Source organism: Sus scrofa, chromosome 1 (assembly GCF_054392235.1).
Source record: "Sus scrofa isolate SSC_HxYL_T2T_F1_AM1 chromosome 1, Sscrofa_HxYL_maternal_Yorkshire_Landrace_v2.0, whole genome shotgun sequence".
In the NCBI taxonomy this organism is placed as follows: domain Eukaryota; kingdom Metazoa; phylum Chordata; class Mammalia; order Artiodactyla; family Suidae; genus Sus; species Sus scrofa.
Window position 1 is genome coordinate 216311118 of NC_139383.1, and position 11383 is coordinate 216322500.

General features: G+C 32.2%; 1 protein-coding gene across 12 annotated transcripts in view; it reads right to left on the reverse strand.

The window, feature by feature from the left end:
- Positions 1 to 11383, reverse strand: part of CNTLN (centlein) — a 326291-nt gene that overhangs the window by 149818 nt on the left and 165090 nt on the right. For 11 of the 12 annotated variants that reach the window (XM_084984605.1, XM_084984594.1, XM_084984632.1 and 8 more), the window contains 2 exons: positions 6359 to 6535; positions 4374 to 4499 (listed from right to left, as the gene is read on the reverse strand). In XM_084984605.1, the coding sequence (XP_084840731.1) occupies positions 4374 to 4499; positions 6359 to 6535 (303 nt within the window). Of the gene's footprint in view, positions 1 to 4373; positions 4500 to 6358; positions 6536 to 10550; positions 10757 to 11383 lie in introns of those variants that run through there. The other variant, XM_084984637.1, reaches the window with a different exon arrangement.

Genomic DNA, 11383 nt, shown 5'->3' on the forward strand with positions numbered 1-11383 from the left:
TTGTATTAACTGACTTTCCTCAATGATGTTTGTAATTCTATTTCTGAGTTCATAAGAACAGAAATGATTCTTGACTGAATCTTCTAGTTTGCTCAAAGTTCTTGACAGGCATAAGGCAAACTAAGACCAAGCATACTATCAATAATACAGTAGCTCAATCTTCAGAAAATGATAGTAAGGTTTTTTAAGTTTAAAAAACATTTTATAAAATACCAAGGATTCCATGGATGTTTAATTTCAGCAGAATGTATAAATTTTATGCATCTTAGAGCACTGAAAAGTGAAGGTCATATAAATTGTATTCAAAGGACATATTGATGTTATTAAATGGCACAGAAAAGTACTAACAGAATCTAGTTGCCAAATGCATGAAAGTCAGTAAAGCGGGGACTCAGAGCCTTAAGTAATCTCAAGGATAGTGAATTTCATAAAGCTCTGATGCAATGACATCCAAATTATACTTTTTAAGTTTTTAGTTCACTATATCCATAAAGTCAGAATTTGGTAATGGGTAGGATTTTTATAATAGTAGCATTCATCACTTCCATAATTACAACATTAGTTACCCATCTTGAAAACAGGTACAACTAGCCACAAAAGAAAGCTGAGTAAAATAATGGGTTTATATCTCTACAATTACATAATATTAAAATATATATAGTATTAGAATAATATGCATGACTATGCTAATATAATAAAGAACAGGTGACCAAAGTTTATATACATATGTACTATAGGCTCCTGAAAACTTAGTGCCTCCTTCTCTCCCTTCAATCTACCTTGGTGATCAGTTTGGGATCCTAAAGTTACCTGTCATGCCATGGAGCATGTCTTTTGTCTTTAGTTTAGTGTTTCCAACAGTATCTTCCATGGAACAACAGTCACTTGGGAAATATTAATAGGTATAATCAAGTAAATCTGGGAAGTAAGGTATTTATACCTTCCTAGAGATTCACAAGGCAAATCGCTATGTTAAAGGCTCACCAAAATAGATTTAATCTACTGCTTACATAATTGAGCCCAGACGTTTTTTGGTTTTTGTTTTTTTAATGGCTGAATCCTTGGCATATGGTAGTTCTCAGGCCAAGGATTGAATCCAAGCCACAGCTACAGCAACACCAGATCCTTTAATTCACTACACTGGGCCAGGGATGAAACCTGCACCTCCGCAGTGATCCAAATCCGATTCTTAACCCATTGTGCCATGGCAGGAACTTCAGAACACAGAGCATTTCTGTTTGTCAGGATCCCATCAGCCTCCGGCTTTGCAATATTCAAAAGAATACCAACATGGGAAAGGCCATGACAAAAAATCAACATATATTAGTGGAGAATGGTCTTCAAAAGGAGTACCATGACCCCAATGTATTTTAAAAACCATAAGACACTGTTACAAGTTAAAACAAATCTCTCCCAAAAAAATGCATTGGAGTACTAACCCCTACTATCTCAGAGTGTGATTCTGTCTGGAGAGAGGATCTTTATAGAGGTAATCAAGTTAAAATGAGGGAGAGTGGGTCCTAATCCAACATGACTGGTCTTCATAAAAAGAAGAAATTTAGACAGAGAGAGACATGGGAGAAGGCCATCTATGAGCCACAGAACACCTGAGAGAGGAATGGAACAGATTTTCCCACACAGATTTCAGAAGGAACTAACCCCATCAACAATTTGATTTTGGAGTTTTCTAGCTTCCAGAACTTTGAGACAATACATTTCTGTTCTTCTAGACTAGTCAGTTTATGGTAGTTTGTCATAAGAGCCCTAGGAAACTAAGACAAACACATCATTAACTCCTTATACTCACATGCACTTGAGTAATAGCAGTAATATTAATATTATAATGTAATATTGGAGAAAATACAAACAGGTCATCTGTCTTGACTAAATATGACAGTTATACTTACTAAGACAGGTTGTAAATTAAAAAGTACCCTGGGCTAAATTACTCTCCTTGGAGTTGCTTTAGGTTTTGCTTACCTATTTCTTCTGCTAAGCATGTTCTTGATTATGGTACCTTTTTCATTCAACTATCTTGCTCCTTTAAAATAAGAAATCCTTCCCTATTAAATGATAAAATGCAAGAAAAAATATTGCTCCCATTTTCCCTTTACCTTGCAAATCTGTAAAAGAAAACAGGCACTTCAGGAGTTCCCACTGTGGCACAGCAGAAAACGAATCCGACCAGTATCCATGAGGATAAGGGTTCAATGCCTGGCCTCACTCAGTGGGTCTGAGTTGGGGATCCGGCATTGCCGTGAACTGCAGTGTAGGTCACAGATGTGGCTCAGATCCTGCATTACTATGGCTGTGGTGTAGGCTGGCAGTTGCAGCTCTGATTTGACCCCTACCCTGGAAACTTCCATATGTCTTGAGTGCAATTTGAAATTTATGATTATCATCAATTAACTTGAAAGAGGAATACAGAAAAAGATAAGTGAAAAAGAAATTCTGTGGAAAATTATTTTACTCTAAAAATAAACTTGAGGCCTCATCCAAAAGAACTTTTGTTAGAAAAAAAGAAATAAGGAAATAAATTAGTGTAATGCTTCTGAGACTACTCTTTGAAAAAAGAGATTCAAGAGGTGGAAGTATAATAGATCTAAAAGTGTCTGAACTGTTCTATCCCTTCCTGCCAAAAACAAAACACTAAAAAAAGACCCATAGACTTTTGGGGCCAAATGAGGGATAGGTAATTGTTAATTTTCTATGTTAACTGTCCAGATATTTGCTTAATCACTATTTCTGGGTGTATCTATGAGGGAATTTCTGTATGAAATTAATATTTGAGTCAATAGGCCGAATAAAGTATACTGTGCACCCCAATGTGATAGCCTTTATCCAATCCCATGAAGACCTAAATAGACTAAAAGGCTGAGTAAGAAAAATTTCTTTCTTTCTGCTTGCTTGTCCTTAAGCTGGGACACTGGTTTCCCACCTCCTGCCTTCAGACTCAGTCACAGACTGGGGCAGGGACTTATACCATCAACTCTCCTGGTTCTTAGGCCTTTGGACTCAAAGACTAGAACTATACCACTAGCTCTCCTGGGTCTGCAACTTGATGACTATAGAGTCATCAAAAGATTGGACTTTGGAGAACCCAGAGAAATTATGCAAAAGGAGGATGATGGCTTCTTAAATATGTCCATAATATCCTATGCTACCCCCACATTTACACTAATACACTGATTCTAACTACTTAGCATTATTTTTTCTCCTATTGTGCAACAAGTGACTACTGCATTAGCTAATAAGTTACTGAGTAAACTAATGAGCAAAAAAACTCTTGATGTATAAATTTCTAGTAGTAAACTGAGGTCATCTGATCATTTTATTTTTAGGAGAAACAATATATGATAATTTTTGTTTTAGAACTAATATTTAACTCTGAATAAATATACATTTACACAATGTTTAGTGAAAAGGAAGAAAACAACTATTAATTGTAGCTTATGGTTACCTATATCTCTAAACTATATTTTGCTGTAGAGTTAAGTCAAAACTTTTCCCCCTAAGGGTAATATATATGACAAAGATTTTATGCTTTAAATATATTGGATTATAAACAAGTGTAAATTGGGCTTGTCATAGACTGTTATAAAACTATGCAAGATTCAACTACATGATAAATCTCAAAAAATGCAGGCCTTTGGATAGCTGTGAATGAAGAATGACAAATCTAGCCAAATTAAATTCACAAAAAAATTAAAGCCCTCAATACAGTCACATAAAATTGGTTCAATATGCACAACTGACTTCTTCTGAAAAAGATAATTCACAAAATATGAGATGGAAAGTATAATCTCAAAGATAAGGCAACTGAGGTACATGCTTCTTAAATATTGGTAGAACAATGACTCATATGCCATGTATTATGAGATAAATTCAGTTGAAATGTAAAAAAGTGACATTTATTTACCACTTTGACTATGTAATTTTTTTATAAAGCAAAATTTTAAGTGGTCTTAGTTAGGTTAGCATATTTGTTAACTCACTTTTCTTTGTATATGTTTATTATATATAAAGAACCACAAGAAATTCTCTTTCCATTTGCTGTAGTCCTATTTTGCCTCTGAGAAACTAAGAAATTTATCCGCAATATTAAGTCAAAACAGTCCCTACTAAATTTTAAGGAAATTTTTTTACAAATTTCAATAATTTTAATTTAGTGAATAAATATTTACTTATCATGTAGCAAACTTATTACTTTATGATCCTCAGAAATTTTAAGAACTAGACTGATTGCACATTTTTATACATGTAATTAAATTCAGGAAAGATAAATGATAGGCAGTAATTTGTGAAATGAATGTTTACTTTAGTATATCTTTACCTATGCAAGTTTATTACTAAAGGAATGATTTAATGTTCACCTTCAGTTGTAGTGCCTTCTCTAAGTTTTCAATCTTCCTTTCAGCTTTCCTCAGCTTCTTTAGCTCCTCTGAGTCTGTGAAAGAGCTCTTTGGGGACAAAGACCTTGAACGTTTCACAGGTGGTTCCTCGAGAATAAAACAAGGACATGGTTGAACTAGTTGGAACACTGGATTATGAAAGACATGCAAAATTAAAGAACAAGTAATTTTGAATACTAATAATGAATTATATAAAAAAAAAATCCTGCATGGAATACCAGAGAAATAACAAGCGGAATTACCACAGTGCTACCGCTAAAGGTTTCTCTGTGACTCGTTAATGAGAATATTCATTTACATTTACATTGTTTCTTTCAGAATAATGATGTCCCATTAGGGAAGACTAAAGGGTTATAGACTCAGAAATGCAAGAAACCTCATTACAAAGGAGGGGATAGAGGCTGGTCTAATTGCTCTATAAGGGTCCAAGGTTACACTTGATAGGACAACCAGAAACAAGAGGGAAAGAATTTTTTTCCCTTTGAAATAGTTTAACACACTGTGAAGTTGAAGGAACAATATGCTTGAGGAATATAAATACAACAGACAGTAGATCTTATACCATAATGACCATATGGTCATTAACTATAATGTGGCTAACTAGAGACAAGAATGTGTGTTTATATTATGTACAGCTTCATATACCAATCTGGAGAAGGAATATGTGAAAGCACCTATTAAGCTGGGCAACATATTGTTCAGACTTACTCCATATCCTTATGAAAATGAAGGAAAATTTTGTTCAAAACATCCCTCTCATTTTCTTGACTTTTGTTAAAAGCAATGAAACATCAAAGCAGTACATTTTTAAACTTCAGTAATATAGCACACAAACAAATTAGGCCCTATAATGTCTCTCAATTTTAGGAATGTTTTCTTTCATTTAGATAAAGCTCAATGCTGTGAAACTACTCTAAGATGGCAAGAAACAAATCATGCAGTAATGTTTAAATACACGCATACACACAGTTAAATAAAGCTTGTCATTCTGAAAATTACAAATAATATTAGAGGGAATAAATAAGAATGCCACAGAAACATGGGTCTATTTTAAGTATTTCCTTCATTAAGAAAGCTTGTCCTACTCATACGAAAAAAGGAAAAGAATTTTAAAAAATTATCTTGAAAACATGGTTTTCTACTTTTAAATTTTCTACTGTTGAAGTAAAAAGTATGAGAAACATATGTCTAAAATGCCTTACTTTTAGGAAAAGTTTATTTCAATGTACATAGAAAAATATATTTATGACATGATATTTGAAATTCTTATATTAGTCAATGTTCATAGAATCTTTTACAGCATAACAGGAATATGTAAAAATACTACAAAAAGGAAACACTGAGACATAAATGAGAACAATGCCACAAAATAAATTCACTTATTATTCTCCACTGCAACACCTTTAAATCTGAAAATATATAACCTCACATATTAATGTTACGTTCCATTTTATAGTTTATATTCCACATGAGCAGTATTTTTAAATACCACATCTGAGTAAAATAGAAACAGTAAGATATATTTTTCTTCTAATTAAAATTAGAAAATTGAGTTAAGGACTAATATCACAAAACTTCTACTTAGATTAATTTATCTATTGATTAGATATATAAGGGATACTTATTAAAACCTTTTACTATTAGATTAATTTACCTATTGATTAGATATATAAGGGATACTTATTAAAACTTTTACTATAAGAATGTTAATTTACTGCACAAGAGGCATAGCACTATTAATATAGTTAATTAAACATGTATTATTCAGTCTTCAAAAAGGGAAAACTCGCTACTCCCAAACATGATTTTATAAAACGTCTGACATATAAAATCTTTATGAGCTTCCAGAAAAAAAGCAGAGAAGTAAATGCTACTGTTTTTTAACTCCACCACTTGTCTTGCCAGCCATATCATGACAAATTCACAAAATGACAAAATGTCCCTACCTTATGTTTCCCTTCAGCACTTGTCAAGATGCTCTTCTCTGAGGAACCCCTGTTGGTAGATCTGTTCTCTGACAGTTTTTCATTTGCTATTTTCAATTTTTCTTGTAAATACTCAATTTCAGACTTCTGTGAGACCATTAAGGTTTCTAAGCTCGATAAAGATGGCTGTTGAGAAACCTATTTAAGAAAATACATTTGTATTCTATATTATTTACACATATGTGCCAATATTTATAAATAGTATTACATCATATATATCATAAGTATCCCAAGAAAGAACATTTCATTTCAATAATAAACTAAATGTGCATTGGCTAAGCTTCTATCATCCTTATAGGATGGCATTTTTCAATAAAATAATCAAGATTCTGTATAAATATTTTCAGTAATAATAATGTTATACAGATTTGCAGGAGAAAAATTTAAAGCATGGACACATGATATACACCACCCATCTATAAATTAATTATTTCAAATTAATGATTATATACATATGTATTTCCTCAGGAAAAACTCAGTGCAAAACCATTGAATGTAAACCTGGGGAAAGGAAGCCAATGGAATTACAGGTCTAGTTAACTTTTAATGTACTAATAAAGAACTCCAATACTTCTTAAAGTCAACAGAGTTCACAATATCCTCCTTTGAAGTTTATTCTCATGTCAGATAAACTGTTAATGTTAAGCACCACATTTTTAACAAAAGAAATCACAGGAAAACTAAGCTTATAGGAAACATATTCATTGAAAACTAGTATTGCACAAAATTCTACCACCATCTTGACAGAATATACTTGAGAATATTAAAATCTATGCATAAACACTATTTCAAAGTAACTACTCTGTTTACACATCATAGTGAAAACAAAATTTTCGTTGATTTTCAGCAAAATCAGATGTTACGATTCTAAAATTATTAATATAGATCCCTGAAAATAGTGTCATTTAAAAAGTAAAAAAATTGTTGTTGTTACAGACAAAAAAAAAAAAAAAAAAAAAAATGTGGAGAGCTCCAGCCTTCCTAAATGATATTCCTTAAGGTTATAAGAAAAACACGTATGTTTAACTTTTCTGAACCAACAATGAGAAATACTATCCTTTTCTGGTTTTGACTACCATTTTCTCTTTTTAGGGGATTGGCAGATTTTTCCTAATTCTAATCTATAATTTTATAATGAGAGGGATCATCTTTGATTTATATTATTACACTTTCATCATACATAAAATCACCTGATTTGTTTCCCAATCTTGATTCTATCACACTACTAAATATTTTCCTCAAGGTATTGTTTATATTGTACTGTTACCACACTTAACAATAATACTGATTCTTCTAGCTTGCACTGAACAACAAATTAAAAATACCTTAGGTACTTTTCTTTCAAAATCTAAAGGACTTTGCCCTATTCTTTCCTCTTCCTTTTAACCACTGCATGGTTTTTCTTTATTCTTCCCTTCTCTTTTGTAACCAAATTTATGATGTTGATAAATATTTCTTTTGATTGGGCTGCAAATCTGAACAATTTACAAAGGCTACCTGCTCTTGTCAAGGTTTTGTTAAATAAAAATTTAAAGAATATATTAACATCCCATCATTTAGCAATAAATTTTAAATAAATTGTTCAAGACCAAACAAAAATTAAGAAAAAAGCAGGAAAAACAACTTCAGTTTATTGGCATATCTAATAAGTAATCTATTCTAAGTTTTCTAAGTCATCACTGGGTTATAATGTAATAGATAAGAACATAAATACATGAACATTCCATCAAGATACAATGATAAATAATTAAAATATTCATGATGATATTAGAAATTCTCCAACAGTGGATATTGCCACTATAATAATAAAAGATTTCATATTTAGGCATTATTCTTTTAAAATTCCTCAGTAAACAATAACAGAACTTCAGTAATAAAATACTATAAAAGTAGTGATTAATGCAAGTGAACACAGTAGTCGTAACATAAATAAGTGTGTTTAGTTTGTTTTTAAATTACATCTTTAGAATTTATTCAACAGAGACATTTTGTATACACATTGAACTTGTAGATACAGTTTCTACTTCCACAAGGAAATCTATGCTTGCTTCCAGTTTCTTTCTCTCTCTCATTATCTTGCCTTTTATCACTTTTGCTAGACTATGTGCACAAGAAGTATTTCACATTTCTCTTAAAACAACCATTTTTACAAGTGTAAGCAAAATGAAATGTCAAAATGATAGCCTCATTTTGAGGGAGTAAGGAAGGTATTTGGGGCAGTAGCTATTTATCTCCAGCCACTTGTTTTGATAGAGGAATATGGCCCATTACTGCTAGATCTACTGATTTTTTTTCAAGAGAAGGGAGGGATTCAAATTTCTAAGGGAAATCTAATTGTAAAATGCTAGCCAATCTCAGCTTATGACCTCTTTGTCTTGAGGACTTAGTAGTGGGAGTATCAGCTGCTACAGATTTCCTAGGAAATTTTGAAATATGAACCATGAACACACAAATGTTCTCTGTTGACGGTTAATACAGAAAGATATCCATGATAAACTGTTAAGTGAGGAAAGCAGGTTACAGAAAGATATAGTATACTGTAGTATAGAAACAACGTAACCAAATCATGAAATTGTTATTTCTGAGTGAAGGTATTACATGCAAAGTTTTTCATACATATCTGAATTTCTTTAATTTTTTTTATAATGTCACTATTTCTTAAAATGTAATTTTTTTCTGCAAATAAAAGGGACAAAAAGTTCAGCATAAAAATTTCAGTATAGATAGAGGAAATACAGATAAAAATTTCTCTATAATCTCATCTCTCAGAGTTCAATGAGGATAAATTTGGGATGTAAATTCTGTATACCAGAATTTAAAGAGAAAAGGAAAATCATTGTCATTCTGCCCTTTAACCTACTTTTTTTATTAACAGACTGTTTTTTTTTTTTTTTTTTTTTGGCTTTATAGGGCTGTACTTGTGGTATTTGGAGGTTCCCCAACTAGGGGTCAAATAGGAGCTGTAGCTGCTGGCTTACACCACAGCCACAGCAATGCCAGATCTGAACTGCGTCTGCAACCTATACCACAGCTCACAGCAACACTGGATCCTTAACCCACTGAGCAAGGGCAGGGATCGAACCTGAGTCCTCATGGACACTACTCAGATTTGTTTCTGCTGAGCTACCACAGGAACTCCAGGGACTTTCTTTTTTAAAACAGCTTTATATTTGCAGAAAAACTGAGCAGATACTATACCAAGTTATCCTTTGCCTTCCACCCCCACACACTCAGTTCAATAACTAAATTAATATGGTACATTTATTAAAATTAATGAACTAATTTTCATACATCATTTTTAACTGAAGCCTCTAGTTTATTCTAATTCCCATGGTTTTTACATAACGTCCTTTCCTATTTCAGGATTTCATCCACGACACCACATTGCATTCAGTTGTCATGTCAGCAACTCTTGTCTGGGACAGTTTCTGAGACTTTTCTTATTTTTGATGACATCGACTGTTTTGAGAAGTACTATTCAGGTATATTGCAGGATGTCCCTCTATTAGAATTTGTCTATGTTTATCATGATTAGACTGGGGTTATGAATTTTGGGGAGGAAGATCACAGAAGTAAAGTGCCATTTTCACCATATCACATCAAGAGTGCATAGTATCAACATGATTTGACTACTAACATTGAACCTGACTCCACTACCAAAGTAGTGTTTGTCAGGTCACTCCAGGGGGCATCCTTAACTTGCTTTTTAAACTTAATAATTACAAATATAATTGTTACATGTATTTTATATATACTAGAATACCTATATAACCTCATATATCCTTATTTATCCTTATCCTTTTTAAGTGTTGCTTTCAGGCTTAGCAAGACAATTCCTTGTCTGCCCTTAAATTTAAGTTTTTAGAATCTTTGAAAATTTAACTACTCTTGCTTAAAAATATTAGTATTTTTATAAATTAACTTTTTTTTCTAGCATTAAAAATCCTTTTGCACCTTTTCATTTACAGTCTTGGAAGATAATGGTATGGTGCTAGACCATAGATAATCTGATAAGAAATCATCAGTGGAGTTTGTATCCAAATGTCTCCAATTAGACTTAATCTCTTTAAATTGGTCATTATTAATACATAACTTATTTTTCACATTGATTCACAGAGGCATTTTTTTTTCTTTTTTTCTTTTTCAGCCATACCTGCAGCATATGGAAGTTCCCGAGCCAGGGCTCAAATCCAAGATGCAGCTGTGACCTACGCCACAACTGCAGCAATACCAGATCCTTCTTAACCCCACTGCACTGGGCCAGGGATGAACTGTCATTGCCACAGAGACAATTTCATATCATTAACCCACTACACCACAGTGGAAACTCCCCACAGAGGTGATTTTGATCAAAAAGTTCTGCCAAAATATAGAGTAGGAGGAGAGGGAAGAAGTGAAGCTTTTAAATGCTGTGTCAAATTACTACAAAAACATTATATAAGTTCAATACCTAGTCATGTACAACTATCAAGCAACATTGCATGGCACTGTTACAATGAAGGCTAAGTGAACAATGCCTAATAAATAGAAATTTTTTCATAGCTATCACAATTGCAAAGAATTTTAAGTTAAATGGTTTTGTCCTATTAAGTTTTAATTAAATTATATTTGTTTACTACTTTATTAAAATAATAATAACTAGCAGTTACGGAAAAGTATCAGAGTGCCTAGTTTTAGGTAAGCACTTCATATACATTTAAGAAATTTTTAAATTCCAAACCTATCAACAGGTAATATTGCAAAAGAAAAATAATTAAAAGGGACATATCTCAGCAAAAGACATAGTTCCTTCCCAACTACCTCATAGAAAATTAAGCATAGATTAAACATGTGTGTCTAAAATCTGTAATATGTGTGCATATAAAAATACCATATATATATATATATATATGTATATATATATATATATATATATGTATATATATATATCAGAGAAACTGACATCTTGAACAACAATTCTCCAAAAAGCAACCCAAATCCTCTTGG